This window comes from Nematolebias whitei, chromosome 2, assembly GCF_014905685.2.
Source record: "Nematolebias whitei isolate Nwh7 chromosome 2, NemWhi1, whole genome shotgun sequence".
Classification (NCBI taxonomy): domain Eukaryota; kingdom Metazoa; phylum Chordata; class Actinopteri; order Cyprinodontiformes; family Rivulidae; genus Nematolebias; species Nematolebias whitei.
The window spans coordinates 12,764,314-12,785,500 of NC_056499.1; the positions used below are offsets into that span (position 1 = coordinate 12,764,314).

At 41.0% G+C, this 21,187-nt stretch overlaps 2 protein-coding genes across 2 annotated transcripts in view; both read right to left on the reverse strand.

Annotated features, from left to right (window-relative positions):
* tmem39a (transmembrane protein 39A) overlaps positions 1-3,781 on the reverse strand; it is a 10,177-nt gene extending 6,396 nt beyond the window's left edge. Inside the window, exons 1-2 of the mRNA XM_037696799.1 lie at positions 3,625-3,781; positions 1,358-1,580 (exon numbers count right to left, since the gene is read on the reverse strand). Coding sequence (XP_037552727.1) covers positions 1,358-1,580; positions 3,625-3,737 — 336 coding nt within the window. The 5' untranslated portion in view covers positions 3,738-3,781. The remainder of the gene's footprint in view (positions 1-1,357; positions 1,581-3,624) is intronic.
* A 7,906-nt stretch (positions 3,782-11,687) lies between these two features.
* Positions 11,688-21,187, reverse strand: part of ildr1a (immunoglobulin-like domain containing receptor 1a) — a 10,196-nt gene continuing 696 nt past the window's right edge. Inside the window, exons 2-8 of the mRNA XM_037696810.1 lie at positions 18,608-18,778; positions 18,345-18,494; positions 17,952-18,071; positions 17,726-17,872; positions 15,647-15,939; positions 13,692-14,255; positions 11,688-12,615 (exon numbers count right to left, since the gene is read on the reverse strand). Coding sequence (XP_037552738.1) covers positions 12,577-12,615; positions 13,692-14,255; positions 15,647-15,939; positions 17,726-17,872; positions 17,952-18,071; positions 18,345-18,494; positions 18,608-18,778 — 1,484 coding nt within the window. The 3' untranslated portion in view covers positions 11,688-12,576. The remainder of the gene's footprint in view (positions 12,616-13,691; positions 14,256-15,646; positions 15,940-17,725; positions 17,873-17,951; positions 18,072-18,344; positions 18,495-18,607; positions 18,779-21,187) is intronic.

Sequence of the window (21,187 nt, forward strand, 5' to 3'; positions counted from 1 at the left end):
TATATATATATATATATCTATATATCTATATATATATATATATATATATATAGCTATGTTTTAGATTTCGTATGTCAAAATGATTAGACAAACACAATATGAATTTAACTTTTCTAGTTAAGAAAATCATCACTTGGGGGAGTGATGGCGAAGAGGTTAGAAGATGGGCCTGTGATCGGAAAGTCACAGGTTCACCTCCCGGTACAGTCAACATAAAAAAAAAAAAAAAAATGTGGGTGGAAAAGGTGAAACACCCACACCTGCCTCCACCCTCATTCGTCCCACTCTGGGCCCCTGAGCAAGGCACTTAACCCCCACCATCTGCTCCCTAAACAGGTCTCTCTTGAAAATGAGTTCTTGTGGCTCAATGAGACTACCTGGATAAATAAAGGGTAAATAAATAAAATAAAAAATAAATAAATAGTGTCTTATTTATCAGTCAGAACAATTTACTGGATGTTTTTCTATTTAAAAAAAAAAAAGAGGATTTTAATAATTTGTTTTAACCACTTTTTTAATAAAACACCATCAAAGGCATCAAAAGAGCTAAAACCCCCTGAAAATTCAAACAACTGTTCATATTCCACCTTTAAATTTCAAGGAAACAAGTGGTACACTGATGTGCGCCCCCCCTCTCCCTCTCTGAAGGATTTGAATAGTGAATGTTTGTAGTTTTTGAGACGAGTGTTTTTCTGGACTGGGCTGTTTTGTAATAAATATGAATGTAGTATGGTAAGATAACGTATTGCAAACAAAATTAATGCCACTGAAATGAACAGCTGTTAAGATATTCGCATGCGCAGTAACAGGAAGTGGGGAACGCGTGCATGTAAAGTTTTTCTACAGCAGCGAAAAAGAACCCGACGCTTCTTTAGATCATTTTGAGTCCTAATCAGAGAAGAAGAAGAGTTGGAGTTCATATAATGTTTCAATAAATACAAAACCAGGAAGTTCCCCCATTTTAGAGTTCCCAGCTGATGCCACTTCCTGTTTCACTTGGGCTGTGCCAAGTTCAAAAGAATATGGTCAGTTACGTAAGAAAATAAACTTATATTATGTGTATTATGCCAAATTTCTTAAATAAGATGATAAGTTAACTGTCCACTTTTTGGTCTCTGAACGGTCCGATTCACATCCACCTTAAAGTTTGATGCTCTTTTCCTCTCAACTCAAACGGATTAATGAGAGGTTCAAACGTCATTTTCTCAGTTTCAAAGTCGACAAATCACTGCAAGAACTCAACGTTTAATATGTCCCGTTTTAACTAAATGATCACCGAGCGCCTGTGAGGAAACGAGACACGAGTCATTTCTTATTCACCGTTTAAAGAATGAAAACTGAGCAGGCGTGTTCATACCAGCGAGGTAGAGGCAGCAGGGTGGCTGTACGGGTACCACCACACCGTCCTGTAGATGTTGATGTACTGGACGAACAAGGCGACCAACAGATAAAGAAAGAGCAGGAACTCGAACAGAACGCAGCTGTCTGACGGCAGCTCGGGGATCCTGGAGTGACGGACCGGCTCCGGGGTGATGAGAGCAGAGAGCGGCGGGGCGGACAGACCCACAGAGTTACTGCTCCTGCAGGAAAATGGCACATGACAAAAAATAAAATACAATAAATGACCTCAGTTTTGTTAGTAATGAACATGTAAAATGTAAGTATTTGGACCAGATGTTGGTTTGAACCACTGAAGCAGTTTACTGAACATGACTGATGTCAACAATCTGTAGAAACCACAACATTTAGTCTTTAATACATTAATGTTCAAAAAGACAATATTTACTGTGCACAGCAGTTTTCCGTTAGCTAAATTCAATACAAATGCCTTTAGAGTCAGTATAAGATCTGAGGTTTAGTTAAAGATCAGGATTATAGACTGAAGCGGGTGAAAGTCAAATTTTTTTTGCACGTTTGAAGTAATAAAAAACAAACAAAAACAAAAAACAATAAATACCATGTTGCCTTATAACAGCCAATTCTTGCTCAAATTATCGCTATTAAAAAAAAAATTTTAACTTAATGTTTACTTTTATTTTTTCAGGGTGAAGAATGACGTTTATTAGAAATGGAAAAGCGTTTTGTGTTGGAATATATTTGAACACAGTCAAAGAGAAAAATCAAGAAAAATGCACAGACCAAGAGGATTTGGACAAAAAAAATTAATAAAATTCAGGACGTGCTGCAGCACGTTTGTCAGAAGTTGAAATACCAACTTGACGTGCGTCGTGTGTAGGGGTGTAACAATACATTGATTTAAATCAATATATCAATTAAATAATTAACGATTCAATTATGTTGTGGCAAAAGTAAAATATCGATTCAGTCATCTTTAAAACATGCTTTTATTTTGAAATTCCCAAGGCACGTCTGTCACCATTTCCGTGCGCGGCTTCGCTCTGCGGCCGCCTCAGCAACATGGCAGACGAGGCAGAAAACACAGATAACGAAATTCACTCTCCTGCTGGATTTAAATCAACACTGGAAATATTTTGATCCCAACAGAAGGACGACTCCACAGACAAAACTCATGCCGTATGCAACAGGTGCCAGTGCGAGTTAAAATACTCAAACAATAAATTTGGCCGTTCACCTGAAGAAGAAACAGGACATTGATAGCCATGTTATGCAAGTTCAATATCTATTTTTATTTCTTAATAACTGAAAGGTAATCAGGGCACTTTTAAGTTAACTGGTTTAAAAAATGCACTTAAACATGAGAAATGAGAGACTATACTGAACAGGTCATTTATTTTGATTTTTTTTCATTATTTAAGAAAAAAATAATTAAAATGCCTGGTGCCTATAATAATAAAATGATTAAATCATATTTGAATCGTTTTTGTAAATTTATTTATATGTAAATGAGATGGGCATTTGATATCGCAATATATCGATCGCAGATTTGTGAATCGAATACAATCAAAATCGTATCTTGACAGACTTCGTGATATCAAGAAAAATCATATTGTCATACAAACAAATCAATACAATATCACATCGTGGTAAAGCTGGTGATTTACAACCCTAGTCGTGTGCTTATTAAACATTTGTGTAACAGATTATAACAAAAATACCACATACATCAACAAACTTTTATCAAACAATACAAGTCTATAGCAAAGACCTTGCTTTAGCTTTGACCTTGATTTGAGACCTTGACCTTGGAGCTGGGTTGATGAAAAGAGCACGTGGCTCCATCTGTGTTTGAAGTGTCAGATTATCTTGGGTAGATCAGAACTTATGGGAGGCAAAAGAGAAAGTCTACGGAGAATATACTGTAAAACATCAGTCTTTCGACAGGGGGTATAAAAATCTACATTTTATTTACAATTTTATTTTATTTTATTTTGACAAATCCTTTAATGTTCAATATGGAGTCTTTATAATTTAGTCAGTCTGAAACTTGCAGTTACTAAAACCCTCATATTTTAAAAGACGTAAACATTTTGTGACACCCTGTTCATTCACGGAACAGAACGGCAAAGACGGCGTTCTTTACGTGTAAAAATCATGATTAAAACTTTATTGTTTGATTTATTTGACATTATAGCTTACACCGTGTGGATACGACCCGGGCTTTACATCTTTGTCCACTTTAAACCAAGACCTGGAACACAGTACCTGTTCCGGAGCCCCGTTCCATTGCTCACGCTGCCTCCGACCAGAGTCTGCAGGGACGGCAGAGAGGAGCGACTTAGCTGCTGTCTGCTGGGACCCCTGCGACCTCCTGGCATGGTCGCCAGTTAGCGTTCTTCTCAGACAGCCACCATGCACTGCAAGGCCACTGCAGGACAGGACAAAGTGTCGTTAGGAGCATAAACGTAATGTTCCACCTGAAGGGTGATGAGAAAAACAAAGTAAATTTTCAGGGGACCAACTAGGTGAACGCGTTTATATTTGTATTACAAACAGTTGATTATTAAACAGCAACATTATGTGTTCGGTTCCAATTAGAGTTATTGGTGATGCTCAATTGTCCCACTGTGTGAGACAGAGTGTAAATAGCCGTTTGTCTTCATGCATCCCTGTGATGGACTGGAGATCTGTCCAGGGTGTCCCCCTGCCTCTCACACAGTGACTGCAGGAGAGTCCAGCTCACTGCGACACGGGAAGGAGAGGCAAGTAAAGACAAAAAGTATCAAAGTTCATGTGCAATAATCAGATAAATCCAACAAGTTAAGTCAGTTTGTCTGGACGGTTTCTTTTTGTTGAAATGTTTCATCCAAAACACTTCATCAGTCCAAGGAGCCACAACAAACTCAGTCTTATAAATAGCACCTTCACATAGTGAGTCAACCCACTCAGTTATGAACCGCATTGGTCAGGACTGCCTCATCGAGTTGGCACGGGAGGGTGGACTCTAGAAACCATCTCATCACCATCAAATTGGTTGACCCACTGTAGGGTGCCATGTCTGTAAAGTTGTAAGTGTGTAAGCTGAATGTCTTGTGAATTGTTTTAAAGTTGAATGGACGTTCTAGGTGGACGTATACTGAAGTAGTGACCGTTCAAAAAGCAGCAGATGAAGGATTTCACAAAATCTAAATGCATTTCAGAGAGAATATGCTGAAAATACTCAACATTTCCAACAGTTTCAAAGACATAAATCCCAAAAGTCATGGTAGGAGTCTCCAAAACGAGCTGAACGTTGCAATACCTAAATTGATGAAATATCTTAACCGTGGGACGAGTTAGATGCTGAAAAACGTAGGTTCGAGACTTGGAACAGGATCTCAATAGTGTGAATGCTATAAACCTGATCTGGTCTTCCATCAGGTTCTACAAAGTCCAAATCTGACCTCATCTCACCTCAAACACGCACATCAGGTTCCACAGTCGAAAACTGGTTCCAGTCCTGACCCAGCAGCTAGAACCTAGTTCAGCACCAGAACTCAGTAATGGTCTAATCAGATGATTGTGGAGGGATTTGGGCCCACTCTTCTTTCCATTATTGCTTCAGTTGTTCAAGGTTTTCAGACTTTTGTTTCTGTTTTTATGTTTACAAAGTGAATTGTCTCAGAATTAATATTTAGGGGCTGATAAAGCAAACTAAATGTTTCCACCACACTATGTGTATCAAGTGTCTTTTCATACAATACCAGAAACACGTTTTGTCTCCTTGTCCTAAAGCTCAATAATCCAGGTACATAAATCTAACAAGGAAGAGTCAGGTCCTCAGATTCTTCTTGTTGAAATGTTTCGTCTTTTATCCAAAGCACTTCTTCAGTCTGAGGAGCTGCAACAAACCGTCTTCTAAGCAGCTCCTTCTCATAGTGGATCAACCAGTTTGTGTTGTTGGATAAAGATGCTTCAATCCTCGCGGGACATGCAGTCTGCATCTCAGACACTGTGCTCCAACAAACACTCGAGCCGTTTTTCACCCATGAACATGAAATAAATGTTCTTGTTTATTCTGTTGAATAAATGATTGTTTCTGTTGTTGAACGATCAACTCAGCAGCTTCATGTGAGCTAGAACCCCCCACCCATCCTTAAGTGAGCGGGAGGTCTGAAAGGAGGGGAAAGGGGGTGTTTTTCAGTGCGAAGCGCTGCTGAGGAGGGACAATGTTTGGAGAGGAGGACTCTGCTGAAGCAGCACCGTGCATAAATGTGACCATCCTGTCCCTACGTCCTCACCCCCCCACTGCCTCTTCCAGAAGCTCCTCTCTCTCCTGCTCCTCCCAGCCTGGGCAGGAGCGTGTGAGCGAGCTGGTGCGCGTGCTGCAGATGGAACATCCACTCCACAGACTGGGTAACATCTCCTCTCCTTGTATTTTTAAGAAATAATAAAAAATAAAAATGTGCGGTGACTTTGGACTTTTGGGGGCGGAGATTTGAGTTGCCAGTCAAAATCAGAGAGTTCCCGGATCTTGTTCCGACAGGATCCGACTCAAATTAAGCACTGGATACTATCAATAACAGCATTGTAAGAGGGGAACAGTTGAACATGGAGCCCTCTGCCCCCATTTAATGGTTTATTATTTATTAACTATTATTTAACCAGGCAAACCCCATTGAGATCACAGATCTCTTTTGCAAGGAAGGCCTGGGCCCGAAGGCAGCCTAACATGCATGTTTTTGTTCTGTGGGAGAAAACCAGAGTACCCGGAGAAAACCCACACAAGCACGAGAAGAACATGCAAACTCCACACAGAAAGACCCCAGGTCCAACCGGGGATTGAACCCTGGACCTTCTTGCTGTGAGGCAACAGTGCTAACCACAGCCATCGTCATGGACAGGTTCTCTTCACAAAGATGGCCTCCTTTACTCCTCTCTCAAACCATCGTTCCTCTCTATCCAGGATGTGAACATCTTCATCCCTGAAAGAGTGACCGCTGGCCTGGAGATGAGTGAAGACCACAGAATCCTGGCCTGATGATGTTGATCTTCTGTGCTGGGCCATCCTTTTGGCCAGTAGCTGTTTTAGTTTCCCCGATGTAAGTTAAGAGCCATCAGGGCTTTGTACCACAGAGCAGACAGCGTCCCCACTAACTCAGGAGCCAGGCAGAAGGAGAAGTCCCACACAAGACAGGCTCTAGAACAATGTGGATATCCTAACTGGGCCTTCCTGAAAGCCGAGAAGAAACCCTAACAGGACTCCAGCCAGCCATCAGGAGGAACCCAGACCAGTGGTCATTCCATATGTTGCAGGAGTTTCAGAGAAACTGAGACGTTTTATTTCCTAAACATAACGTCCCAGTGGCTTTTAAACCCCAAAATACATTACGGCAAAGACTGGTTCATCCCAAAGATCCAGTCCCCCGGCACAAACAGAGTAATGTTGTGTATGCTGTTCAGTGTCAGGAGGGCTGTGATCAGTCTCTTAAAAGGGAGTTTTTCCTTTCCACTGTTGCCACTGTGCTTGCTCAGGATGGGAGACTGCAACGAAGCCAAGATTCAACTTGTCTGCTGGATTCCTTAGATGGAGAACTTTACTAATTGGCTTTTATGTATGTGAATGTCTCCTGTAAAGTGCCCTGAGACAACTTTGTTGTGATTTGGCGCTATATAAATAAACTGAATTGAATTGAACTATTAGCAGTTTGACTCCCATCACCCTCTGGAGCGCAAGGAAGAAACCTCCAGCAGAACCAGGCTCAGGACAAGCGGCCATCTGCTTTGACCGGCTGGTTGAGAGGACAGGAAGGAGGAACAGAATGCATAGTAGGACTGCCTGACTTGGTATATAATTTCTAATTAGTTTGAAATAATATTTTGTATTGTTTTTGAAATCGTGTTTACATGTTTATCAAATTTAAGTTGAGGATCTATTAAAGACAGCTGATATACAACACTAATATTTGAGTGACCTGCTCCATAATCCAGGTAGAAAAATTTAACAAGGTTGAGAAGGCCTGTCACAATAACAAATTTTGCTGCTCTATTGTCTCAGAAATTATTGTGATAAATGATATTGTTTGAAATTTGAAAAAAGTAGTAATTATTGTCAAATTTAAGAAGAAACGTTTAATTTGTTTTGCATGTAGTACCTTTTTTGACCACCAGATGGCAGTATAAGACTGTCTGAACTGAAGGATGGATAGTGAGGGAGCGAGCAGCTTGTCTCTAAGAAAAATGGGAGGGAGGCCCCTTGACATGGCATGGGCTGTCTCTCTTCAGTTCTCAAAATGGCGGACACTCGGTGTGGTTTGAGCTCTTTAGCATAGCATTTTTCACACAAACCTTTTAATAAAAAATAAAATAAAATAAATAAATAAACAAGTCCTCAGCTTATTTTTGCAGAGAAAAACAACTTTTTACACGAGGGCACAAGTTTCAACTGTGAATTTTTGAGCTTTGACAAGACTGAATTTTTTTCCCCTCCAAGGTTGGCCTGTTAGCTTAGCTTTTAATGATCCAAAAACGTGATTTTGGATCGTTAAAATGGATTTTAAAGAGAAGAGAGAAAGGGAGGGGTCAGTGAAGATCACCGGAGCTGAGCCTTCTGTCATCCAGTGTCTTCAGTAGAAAGAGAGAGACACGAAGAAACAATAAAGCTGATAAATGAAAATGAGGTCGATAATTTTCATTCATCATGTGATTAATTGATTTGTTTATTGCGACAGGCCTAGCCCTAACAATTGGTCATTAGAGCCCTCATGTCCACTTGTTATTCACAGGGGCCTGAGAGATACTTGCAATAACAGCATGATAGTTGAACCCCTGCCTCTGTTTAACGATGGACGAGTTCTCTTCACAAAGATGGCTACTTTTACTCCCTTCTCCTATTGACTTTTTTTTTTTTTTTTAATCAAATGGTCTTTTACATTTACCAATGTTTACCAATAATTGACCAACTTGAATAAAAATGTTTAACAATCCTTAGAAGAACTTAACATATTTAAAACTAATAAATAAACTAATTATTGCTTAAACAAACCAACACTGGCAGCAGTGAGCTGGAGGAGGAAGACTCATTGAGGCAACCCCCCCCCAAAAGGGAAAAGCTAAAAGATAAAGTATTTTATGAGTTATGTACAGGAATGGACTGATTTATTCATGTGATCAAAATCAGATAATTAAACTTCATCTTAAAGTTAAAACAGGTCTGGTGATTATTAAATAAGTCGGTCTGATAATTATTATTAATCAGTTGACTTGTATCCATTTATAGCTGCAGATGTTTTATTTGTCTGTCTTGGCCTGTCAATTAATAATGTCCTATATAAATATGACAATTTTTTATTAGTCTAAATCAGACTATTTTTACTGTATTAATTATCTAATTATTTTGGTCTGCCTGCCCATTAAAATTGGTTTATATTAGTCTGCCGAGTTAACCAATTAATATCAGTCTGATAAAAATCGGTCTATATTGATATGCAGATTATTATCAGTCTACTGATTAATTTAAAATTTAAATTAAAATCAGTAGACTGCTAATATTCTGCATACCGATTTGTCAGATGTTCTTATTCTATTGGATACAGCTAAATATGACACAACTAACAGACTTTGTTTAAACTAGTTGAGAAATATGAAAGTTGTGTATATTTATTTCTCCCAATGACTGAATCAGATCATCCCGATTCTAGAGTTTGAAAACCGGTGTTCGGGTCGGCAGGTTGTCATGAAAGTTACTCAAAAAATACAAAAGTTCCCGATAAATTCATATCGTGTACAGCCAGTGAGCGACCTGCACGAACTCACCTGTCACGCACACCTCCATTAATATCAATCCAACGATAAATATAGTTTAGACGATTATCGGTATCGACTTGTTGATTAATTATCGGTATCGACCTGTGATTAACATCGATGAACCTGTTAAAACCCAAACGGAACTAGTTTGTTTAATCTCTCAGAGTTTGATGAAACGTGGACGAGGAGCTGAAGTTTCAGCTGCAAACAGGAAACAGACGTTCACACGCACGCGCCACAAACCTACATACAGCTGCAAGGCAAAGAAAACAGGAACTATGGGCTGCAGAGCAGATCGCATCTTAAGAATCCGTTATATAGAGCAGAACCGAACCGGACCGGACCTTCTGGTCTTTGTGGAGCATTTGTTCTGTGCGCAGCTGGGTTTTATGGACTCCAAGACGAGCTGCTGCTTGTGAGGGAACCATGACATCAGGGAGAAACTTCACAAAAGGCCGCTCAGAACCAGAACCACCGCCGCCCGGAACCGTTCAACAAACCAAATGTAGAGTTTAAAAAGCAAGTGTACTCACACGACACCGACAACATGCGGGGGGGCAGAGCTGAACCGAACGAGGATGCATCAGTCAGTTGGTCCGAACAGCACCGAGCGTCTCTCCTTCCCTTCAGCTTCAGCCTCCGACTCGGTACCGACGCGGGAACGGGTCACACCGGTACCGGTAACCCCGCAGACCCGCTCCCAGTGAGCGCGGGGACACAAAGCGGCTTTAAAAGTTAGTCCGGGTCTGGAGGAGCAACAGTGTAAACGCGCCGCACTCAGAACCGACGTGGCAAAGCTGCACCTCCTCTCTGCGTGACGTCATCAGAGCGCGACGCGACGCACAGTCGCAGTTTGACGCCTCTGAGCGTGGAAATGTATTAGTTTTAATAAAAAAAATAACTTGTTGAGCTGGACCACCGGGTTCAGAGACACAAAAAGATGTTGAAACATACATTTAGTTTAATAAAACAACCAAGAAGTTTGTTGTTTTAGCTGTTTATGTAAAGACAACTTTTTGTTTAAAGCAGAGCTTCCCAACCCTGTTCCTTGAGGAACGCCATCCTGCATGTTTTAGTTGTTTCCCTGCTTTGACACACCTGATTGGAATGAATGGGTGATTAACAGGCTTATGCAGAACGCGAGGAAGTAATTAAATCACTGATTCTGGTGAGTTGGAGCAGGGAAGCAACGTGTTTCTTGAGGGCCAAGGTTTGGAAGTGACAGCAGATTTCAGTTAAAGTCTACAAACAAGTCTAGCTAAAGGAGCAAAACATCAGCTACAAGCTAAAAGTAGAAAAACACCAACATGTAATACTCTCCCAACAAGCTTCTGGCTGATACCCAACTCTTCTTCTTGGTAGAATTCATTTAAACTTGGTTTCTAACCAGAGTTTTAATCAGAGCCCACACATTTTTAACCAGGTCGAAGTCTTTGGGAAGAACAGTCCAGAAGCTTAACATCAGCCTGGTTTATCCTATCAGAAATTAGTTCTGATGTCCATTGCCCTGCTGAACCTAACCGTGTCCAAGCTTCAACCGTCCAATTGATATGAGGTTAAGAGATTTAGATGTTCATCCCCTTTCTCCATTCCATCATCTTTGTACTGCAGCATGATGCTACCACCACCATGCCTGACAGTTGGTTCAGTGTCCTCTGGTCTGAAAGTCTCACCTCGACTCCTCCAAATCGTCTCGTCTCAAACTTTTCTCCAGAAGACTTTTGTCTTGTCCACATAGACAGCTCCAGGTTTCAGTCTAAACTGGAGGTTTTGGAGCTTCTTCGTCTTTTTAGTCTATGGTGACGTAGAACTGGCTTCACTGTGGACAGGGACACTGTTGGACAGGGGCACTGACATTCCAGCAGGTTCCAATTCATGGCAGGATTGGGCCTTGGTGGTTCCTGAACATCTGAACTAATTTCCTTTTATCTGATGGAAGAGAGTTGGCCGGTTCAATAAAAGAGAGAAACTACCAGCTGCGGTCAATCGTAATTGCCAACAGGAAGTTAATAAGACGTTTCAATTTAAAAGTCCTTAAAGATTTAGATGAATGTATGGATGTATTTGAGCCTGTTTGTAAATCAATTGATGAGACGATAGAAACTTTGCGGACAACTTAAATTATTTTGAATTAAAGAATGAAAACAATTATTCCTAAAAGTTACAAAAGTTTATTAATCATAAATGCAAACAGACTGTACAGGCTGAAAACAAAACAGAAATTAAAAAGAGGAAAAGTCGAGTTGTATCACATTTTCATTCAACGGTGGAATATCAGTAACTTTCTCTACATTTATTTATTTCCTTCACCTCTGTCATTCAAAAAAGTACATACAGTACTTTTTTTTTTTTTTTTTTTTTTTACACTTTTCGTTCTGTTGAGGAGAACTAAGTGCAAAATTCATTGCATCCAAAAAATGGATAAAAGTTAACTTCAAAACATTAAAAATGCAACAGATATTCAAGATGTCCAGAAGATAACTTTACAGTAAGAATTTATTTAAAAAAACAAAACTTCACTTTTCATTTTTTAAATGTTTTTTGGCCCTGAGAGAAATTTTATTTTTAAGGTTTTGCTCATTTATTTACAGACGTTAAGAGGTAAGCATCTCCAGCTGCTCCTGACCCATAAATAAACCCGTGAGCCCATCTACGGTGGGCAGAACAGTGGTTCTCAAAGCGGGGGTCGGGACTTCTGTGGGTCACAACACTGAACACACCAGTTCAGTGTTCTTGAGACGATCACCAGAAATTAAATACAAGTAAAAAATAAATAAAAAAATCTACAAGCATCTTTTCACTACAACTCTTCCAAAAGGGTCACAAAAATATTCACAAATGTGGGCATAAATAGTTTAACATGAGTGGAATTGATATTTGTTGCAGTTTTAGCTACTTTTTTTTTTGCAACATTTGTGTAATTTAACTGACGATCAGGGTCACAAGTATTTGATGATGATGTTTTGGAGCAGACGAACATTCCTGACAAACAATTAAAAAAAAGAAGGTACAATGATGGCACAAATAGGAATGCAAGACTGCTTTGTTTTTGTATTTTGTCAGAATTATGATAAAATCTTACCAGTAGTGATCATTTCAATTTTATTTTGACTTATTCTAACTATTAGGACCCCTCTGTGTGTTTCACGACCCACCGTTGGGTCCCGAAGCTCAACTTTGAGAACCACTGATCTAGCGAGCTTCGTTTTCCACGCCCCATTTGTTTTAAATACACGATTTGCTGGACGGTTATTTTACTAAAACAAACAAATCAACTCATGTTACTGTTGAGTCTTTGAGTGCAGCACAAATGAATCCTTCCAAGTCTTTTTATTCATCCAAGAGGTAACAGGAAGTCGCTGCCTTTAACCGTGACCTTTTAGTTTCCCGTGAGGCTTGCAGAGCAGAGGTCAAAGGTCGCGGCCGGAGGGCTCAGATGACGACGCTGGTGCCGCTGCGAGAACTCTTGTCCTGAATGAAACAAACCTAATGTTAACTTCACTTCAACTGTCAGGATGTTTTCATTTTCACCTGCTGCCCAACGGTGAAAGGCAGGCGATAATGGTTTTACCTGCACCATTTCACAGCTAATCAGCTGAAATATGGTGTGATAGTAGCCGAGAGTCAGCATTCATCAAGCTGCTTTTTAGTTTTCTGTACACTTTGTCACCTGAACATGTCCTCAAAATTAAGTTTTGGTTTCAGCTGTTCATAAATCAAAATGTTTGGCTTATTCAGGAGATGAGCACTAAGACTTTGAAAATATTTATTTTTCTTAAATATAATCTTTTGTAAGAACACATGGAAATCCTTTAATTCTTTCAAAAAACTTGTTTAGGAATCTGCTTCAGCCGTTTGTCTTCTTAGGCTACTTTTAACTTTTAGCCTTTTCGTATTTTAGCCTTTAGCTAGTTTTTCCTATTCTTACTGACAGGTTGGCTTTTTTAAGCTTGTTTGCTCTTGTTGGATTTCAGATGCCATTCAGCTACTTTTAACTTTTAGCTAAAGTTTTTCTACTTTTAGCTTCTTCTGCTTGTTTGTACTTTGATCAAAGTGTGTGTAAGTGTGTGTGTGTGTGTGTGTAAGTGTGTGTGTGTAGTAGAGCTGTCATTTCTAACCCGAGCCCTAAGCCCGGCCCCACACGACCTGAATTCGAGGCGGGCCAGGTCGATGTCCGGCTTTTAATTGGGGCAGGATCAGCCGCAATCCAATTATATGATAACATGGCTTGCCATATATCCACCATGGGGATGTAGGGGGGTGTGTAGGTGTGTGCGCATTTGTTTCAGGTTACCTTGTATGGACCAATTTTACAAAAAAATCATGTATTGTGGGAAACAACTGCTCTTTATGGGGACCAAAGCCAGGTCCCCATTAGGAGAAGTCTCGTTGGGGGGTTAGAGGTTAGGTTTAGGGTCAGGGTTATGGTTAGGCTATAGAAAATGAATGGAAGTCAACGCAAAGTCCCCAAAAAGTATGTTTACAAGAACGTGTATGTAGGTGTGTGTGTGTAAAGGTGTGTATGTTTGTGTGTGTGTGCGTCTTACAGTGAGGCGTTTTCCTGGTTTCTGGCCCGGTTCGTACTCTGTGTAGCTGGGAGGTTTTTCGGACCACCCTCCTCCTCCTCCTCTCCTTCCTCCTTTTCCTCCTCTCCTGCTCACGCTGTCATCTTCGTCGGAGCTCCAGGACCCCCTGGAGTAGTTCCCTCTGGACCTGCTGTCAAATATGTCGTCCCTGGAGTGGGACCGGTTGCGGTCCATGCTGATCTGGGACCTGCCCCGGCTCCTCCCGCCCAGAGACTCCTCGCTGTAGCTCCGGGGAATACCTCTGGATCGGGCTGGGGAGGGGTAACGCCTCCCCGCCGCCCCTCGCTCGTCCCGCCGCCCAAAGCCGCTTCGGCTGCTCTCGCTGGAGCTCGGGGGGCGGGTCTTAGGCGCCGAGGGCGGGACTCGTCCTGGTTCCCTAATCGGTGGAAGCGTGATGACGTGGCGCTCCTTCGGACCGTCGTCCAGGCCGGAGATCATGCTGGGGGGGCCGGGGGAGTAGGGGATGTTGATGGGCATGTGCTGCTGCGGCGGTGGGGGCATGTACTGCATGGAAGTAGGCTGGGACTGATAGGAAAACAAAAACAAACAAGTAAATAACATCAGACCAAAAAATATGACAAATAAACTGGTGGAACACAAGAAACACTTAAAGAAATGCAAAACAAAAAATTGTTGCAAAACTCGACAAAATAAATCCTAAAAACACAAGTAGTGATTTTATTCGTCACTTTAGGAGTGACAAGGATGGAGAAGATTAGGAATGAGATCATCAGAGGTACAGCACAGGTTGAACAACTGGGAGATGAAGTTAGAGAGACCAGACAGATGGTTTGGACATGTCCAGAGGAGGGACAGTGGTTTGGACATGTCCAGAGGATGGACAGTGGTTTGGACATGTCCAGAGGATGGACAGTGGTTTGGACATGTCCAGAGGATGGACATGTCCAGAGGAGGGACAGTGGTTTGGACATATCCAGAGGAGGGACAGTGGTTTGGACATGTCCAGAAGAGGGACAGTGGTTTGGACATGTCCAGAGGAGGGACAGTGGTTTGGACATGTCCAGAGGAGGGACAGTGGTTTGGACATGTCCAGAGGAGGGACAGTGGTTTGGACATGTCCAGAAGAGGGACAGTGGTATATTGGTAGAAATGCAGCTGCCAGGAAAAAGACCAAGAGGAGATACATGGATGCAGTTAGAGAGGACATGGAGGTAGATGGAGTGAGGACAGAGATGGAGGATGAAGTCTCATTGTGGAGACCCCTGAAGAGGAAAAATCTGAAAGAAGACAATGACAGAAGACAAAAATCTTCACCACACTCCAAGTTCAGACATATCTGTGTGTAAAGCTTTGTAAATTAATAATCTGGATATATTTATTTATTTAACTACTGGTTTTGAGAGAATTGATCTGCGGCTGCTATTCATGTCTGTTGTGACTTGGTGCTATATAAATAAACTGAACTGAACATGTCTAAAAGCTCGATTCATAGAATTTAGTGTCTTCATAACTGATACAACCACGCAGGTTGTTGTTCATGGACAGAGATTTATTTAATAGACTGTTTAAATAATTTCTTGCTCATTAGCTTTAGCTACTAACTTTAGCTTTTAGCTATGATTTAATTAATTTCCTTTGTAGCTGCAGTTTAGCTGGAACTAAACTTTAGTGTCGAACCAAACTGTCAAAAGCCTAAAGAGATTGATGATTGATGTAAAAACAGTAAAGGTCAGAAAAAGACAAAGTTGAAACACTTTACAGACAAACGTGCTGGAAATTCAAATTCTGAGAAAAGGAATCAGCAAAAGGTGAAGATGCATCGACAAAACACAAAACCTGATGCACTTTTTTTTTTGGTATTTTTCAAACGAAGACGAGAAAAAAAAAAAAAAAGATGAGCTCCTGATGAGCATTAAAGGTGAAGCACAGCTGGGCGTTTGGATCTGGGAGCGTACCTGAATCAGAGGACTGTTCACGTCCATCCCTCGGACCTGGCTCTCCAGGTAATCCAGCATCTGGTTGGTGTTGGCCGAGGCATGGGTGCTGGGAGGAGGCATGCTGTAGGCCATGGAGTGAGGAGGAGGAAGAGGCATCGGGTTTAAGGGGATGCTCTTCCCCGAGACGGATCCTGCGTAGAGGAGCGGGTTCATCTGGGAGGTCTGGCTCATGGGCGCATACAGGGGCTGCCCCCCCATCCAGGGAGACATGGCCCTCTGAGCCTGCTTCATCATTCGATGCTGCATGACCGCTGGAAAAGAACAGAATGACCCTTTAACATCCAACACAGGCTGCACTGAACTAAAACCTGCTTGTCCACGATCGACGTTGTCAGAATGTTTCTGGATCATTCACAAAGTTCAGAACCGAACTCGTTCAGACCCGAACTCGTTCAGACCCGAACTCGTTCAGAACCGAACTCGTTCAGAACCGAACTCATTCCTCAGTTTGTTCCATTTCAACAATTCATTAATCAAAACGTCAGACATCTCTGCTCTAATTCCTGGTATTTGTACAATTTTTAGTTTTTGAAACATTTAGCTTTGTCGGCCATGTTTTTCTCACTGAAAATGAACGGCGCTCTCTACAAATCCTTGAAACCTTTGATCTTTATCAGCTTTTCTTCTGCTTTTTATGTATTCTTCTGCTAATTTTAGACTAAATTTCTACTTTTTTATTTCCATATTTTGTGCTTCTTATCATTTCAACCTTTTATGCTCTTTTCAGCCTCTTTCTGCTAATTTCATCCTTTTTTTTAAAGCTTTTTAGGCAACTTTTTTTAAATTTTTTTTTTTTAGCTTTTTCTACTAATTTCAGTTTTTTTTCTAAATATATTCTAACTCTGCCTATTTCAGCTTATTCTGACAGTGGTGGGCACGGTTCTGCTAATAGTGAAGCTAACTTTCCGTTTAGAGAATTTTTTACCAACTATGAATACCTTTCACAGAAATAGCTTCTGCTTAAATCGACTCAAGTTTGCTCATTTTCAAGGACAGTTCTCTATACTCAAAGCATTCAGGACAATGGTGATTTACACAGAGCGATGCAGTACAGAGCTAAGCAAAGCTAATCACCTCCCAGTGACATCACCACCCTCCCAGTGCTTCTTTCCCTCTCATATTTACCACAAACAGTCTCTGACTCGTGGTGTCAGTTTACAGCCAATAACAGAGACTTCAACAAATGCCAAACCAAACCACAACAGGAGAATTAAAAGAAAAACCCATTTTCACTCAAACATCATAAACAGAAACATTGCGCACATAATTCCTACCCGGCATGATTTGCAACGCTCATACTGTCTCTGGGACGCGACTCTCTCACACATTTCCTCACATCTTTACTTTATTACATATTTAGAATATTGATAACACACAGCAACTTTGTTGTTAGTTTATTAAAGTAGTTAACAACAAAGAGGATAACTAAAGTGAATGAATTTGTTATAGTAAATGACACGGGGGAGACGTCCGACACACATTGAACGCATCACTCTGCTTCAGCACAGCAGAGTTCTGCTCTGCCTCTTTGGTTCCGATGGACCGGATTAATTTCTGAATGCTCACCTCTGAACGGGACATGGACACGTTGCCTGTGATTGATGAATCGTTTATAAAGTTGTGTTCACTTACAACATTGTACAAACAGTCTTACAATGTCAGCGACAACAGTGGATGATAAAAATCAGCACTTTAGCTGCCACTATTTAAAAAAAACAAAAACTGTTTAGCGATAACAAAGCTAATATTTTTAAGTTAGAAAATTAACAGTTAGCAAAGCTAACTTTTTGGTTAGCTGTGCCCACCACTGCTCTGACATATTTGCTGTTTTCGGCTTTTATTTTCCTGCTTTCAACAAATGTCAGCTGTTTAAATTCAACTCACATTAACAGGTTAGCGACAAAACCACTGGTTTCAGCAATAAACACTGCATTTTGCAGGAAATGTGGTTTATTCTGTCGCCTGTTTATCTGCAGTGAACTCAGGCTGTTTGAAGCTCATGTGGTTGTGGTCTGCAGGGACAGCTTTGAGTTCTACCTTTCTCCGGGCAGCAGCACCGCTCTGGGCAGCAGGGGCAGCGCACGTAGCAGCAGCACTTCTGCGGGCAGCACTGGCAGCAGCAGATACAGAAGAGCAAGAGGAGGAGGAGGCCGCCGATGACGATGAACAACACCGTTAACCAATCTGAGCAAAAGAAACAAGAGAACGGTGTTCGGGGCGAGGCTTTTATTTCAGTAACTGAGAAAGAAAAGTAGTTTCTTACGGTAGACGATGAGCTTGATTTCTTTGTCTGGGTTTCCGGTGGTGTCTCCAGCAGCATCGACGCTGCACACGTAGACCCCGTTGTCCCACCACATCACCTCGTTGATCACCAGGTCTGCATCTGCACAAACACACAGCCGCACACCCCGGTTATAACATCCAGTCAGCAGAATAATTCATTAAATGTTTCATTTTTCAGACCAATCCAACAAAAACTGGAAGATATTTGCCCAAAAGTGCATTTTAACTAAGATTTTTTAAAAACTCCACAAACAAAATATAAATTTAATGACCAATCAATCACTCACTCAAACATTTCAGCACAAATATGAATCCAAGGCAATAACAATGAAAACGTTTAGACCCTCCGCTCTGGAACCCCACTTGGACTCACGGTTTTGGACTGTGATCCTTCGGTTCCTGTATTCCGCGCCGAGCGTCGGCTCATTGCTGCCCCTCTTCTGGACCACGGTACGTATTGTCCGCTGACGGTCTGGACAGTCGTTGGCCGGGTCCTGACCCAGCTGCAGGGCAGACTGGTACGCTGTGAAACCAGAAGTAGGAGAAGGTTACTAAAGAAGTTAACCAGAAACTTGTCCCTAATATGAAACCTGTGAGATAATATAGACCATCTTACTGGTAAAGATGGTCCCTTACCTGTGGAGTAGTAATCCAACACAGGGTCTTTGCAGAAGGACTTGAACTTCCAGGTGACCAGAACATCCTGGAGGCTTGCAGACGTGGAGTAATCACAGCGGAGGATGATGTTAGCGAACAGAGCCGTGCTGCGTTCAGTCTCAGGGACGTTGACTGTGACGCCGTCAGAGACTGTGGACAAACAAAAAAAGCATTATTGTTAAAAACACTGAAGAGCCTGCAGGAATAACACATTGAGATTATCAAACATTCCATTTAGTTCAGTAATTATTTCAAACTGTGGAATTAGTCCATTCACTTAGGTGGTTTCATCTTGCAGCTAAAATGGGAAACTAAATTTAGGTTTTTCTCAGAAAATTAAAATAATCACATAAAACAAACTCGAGAGCTGAACAGATGCTGAAAGTTACTGAAATGGAGCTGTTAAATCCAAAAAACAGAATACAAATTAGCAAAAATTGAGCAAAAATGCTATACCTAAACATTAAATGCAACAGAAAACAAGCTCAGAGCTAAAAGTAGCAAAAGGCTAATTAAAAGCCCAAAGTAGCACAACGCTAGATAAAAGCTTAAAATAGCAAGAGGCTAGCTAAAAAGCACCAAAAGAAGAAAAAAGGCAATCTTAAAACAGCAAAAAGTAAAAGAAACATGCAGCAAAAGCACAGTTTAAAACGGCAAGAGATTAGCCAAAACTAAATGTAGCAAAACAACGACGACAGCAAAAGGTAACTGAAAGCTAAAGCAACAAAGGGTTAGCTAAAAGAAAGAAAACGGGACTAAAAGAACAAAGCAGTAAAGCTAAAAGCAGTAAAAACATAGCTTAAAGTAGCAAGAGCTAGCTAAAAACTAAATGTAGCAAAAACAAACTTCAAGCTAAAGTAGATTCAAGTAGCAAAAGGATGGCTAAAAGCAGCAGAATAGTAGCTAAACATCAGCAAAAAAGACAATATAGCTAACTGAAGCGATCCAGAAAATGTAATCTGATTTAATGACAAAAGATATTCTGAGTTTTGTAAACAGCTGGTGCAGCCGTTTTATGAATTTATTATTTTAACTTTACTTAGATGTCAGGAATAATCTTTAAAATTCTTAAAAATAAAACCCTTAAATTCTTACACTCTGTGTTAATCTGAACTAATTTAATCCCAGGAGGGAGAGAGGATACCATACCATTTTATTTATAGAGCACTTAAAACAGCAACAAGGCCAACCAAAGTGCTGTACAGACAGAACAACAGGTAACACACGAAGCAAAATACAAAATGAAGTCAATCAAAAATATAGACATAAAAACGATGCGGATAATAAATATGACGACAAACCAGTGTGGAGCGTACTGGTTCAAAACACAGATCCTCTGGTGTTGAATGCTACTGAATAGTAGTGAGTTTTTAAACGGGACTTGAAAACCAAGAGGGAGGGGGCCTGTCTGACAAGCAGAGGTAACTCGTTCCAAAGTCTTGGTCCTGCTACAGAGAAGGCCCTGTCACCTCTGCGCTTAAGACGAGTTCCTGGAACTGTGAGGAGCAACTGGTCCGCTGACCTCAGGGAGCGTGGTGGGACATACGGGTGGAGCAGATCAGAGGGGGGGGGGGGGGGGGGGGGGGGGGGGGTGAAACTGTTCTGTGATTTGTAGACATACATCAGTATTTTGAACTGGATTTGAAGGTGAACCAGTAACCAGTGCAGTGAGGCCAAAACTGGTGTAATGTGCTCTCTTTTGCCTGTACTGGTTAAAAATCGGGCTGCTGCATTCTGGACCAGTTGTAGTCGTGCAATGGAGTTCTGACTGATACTAAACAGGAGTGAATTGCAGTAATCAAGCCTAGATGTAATGAATGCATGTATTACTGTCTCCAGGTTATTTTTGGACAATATGGGCTTCAGTTCCTCCAGGAGGGAGACATGTTGGACTCTTCTGTGTTAATCTGAACTAATTTAATCCCAGGAGAGAGACATGTTGGACGCTTCTGTGTTAATCTGAACTAATTTAATCCCAGGAGGGAGACATGTTGGACGCTTCTGTGTTAATCTGAACTAATTTAATCCCAGGAGGGAGACATGTTGGACGCTTCTGTGTTAATCTGAACTAATTTAATCCCAGGAGAGAATGTGGGGCAATTTTGTTAATCTGAACTAATTTAATCCCAGGACATAAAGGACTCTTTTATATTAATCTGAACTAATTTAATCCTAGGAGGGCGACATGTTAGACACTTCTGTGTTAATCTGAATTAATCCCAGGAGGGAGACATGTTGGACACTTCTGTGTTAATCTGAACCAATTTAATCCCAGGAGGGAGAAACGATGGACTCTTCTGTCAATCTGAACAAATGTAATCCCAGGAGGGATGGACTCTTCTGTGTTAATCTAAACTAATTTAATCCCAGGAGGGAGACATGATGGATTCTTCTGTGTTTCTCTGAATCAATTTAAACATGGTGGACTCTTCTGTGTTAATCTGAACTAATTTAATCCCAGGATATGATGGACTCTTCTATGTTATTCTGAACTAATTTAATCCCAGGAGGAAGACATGATGGATTCTTCTGTGTTTATCTGAACTAATTTAATCCCAG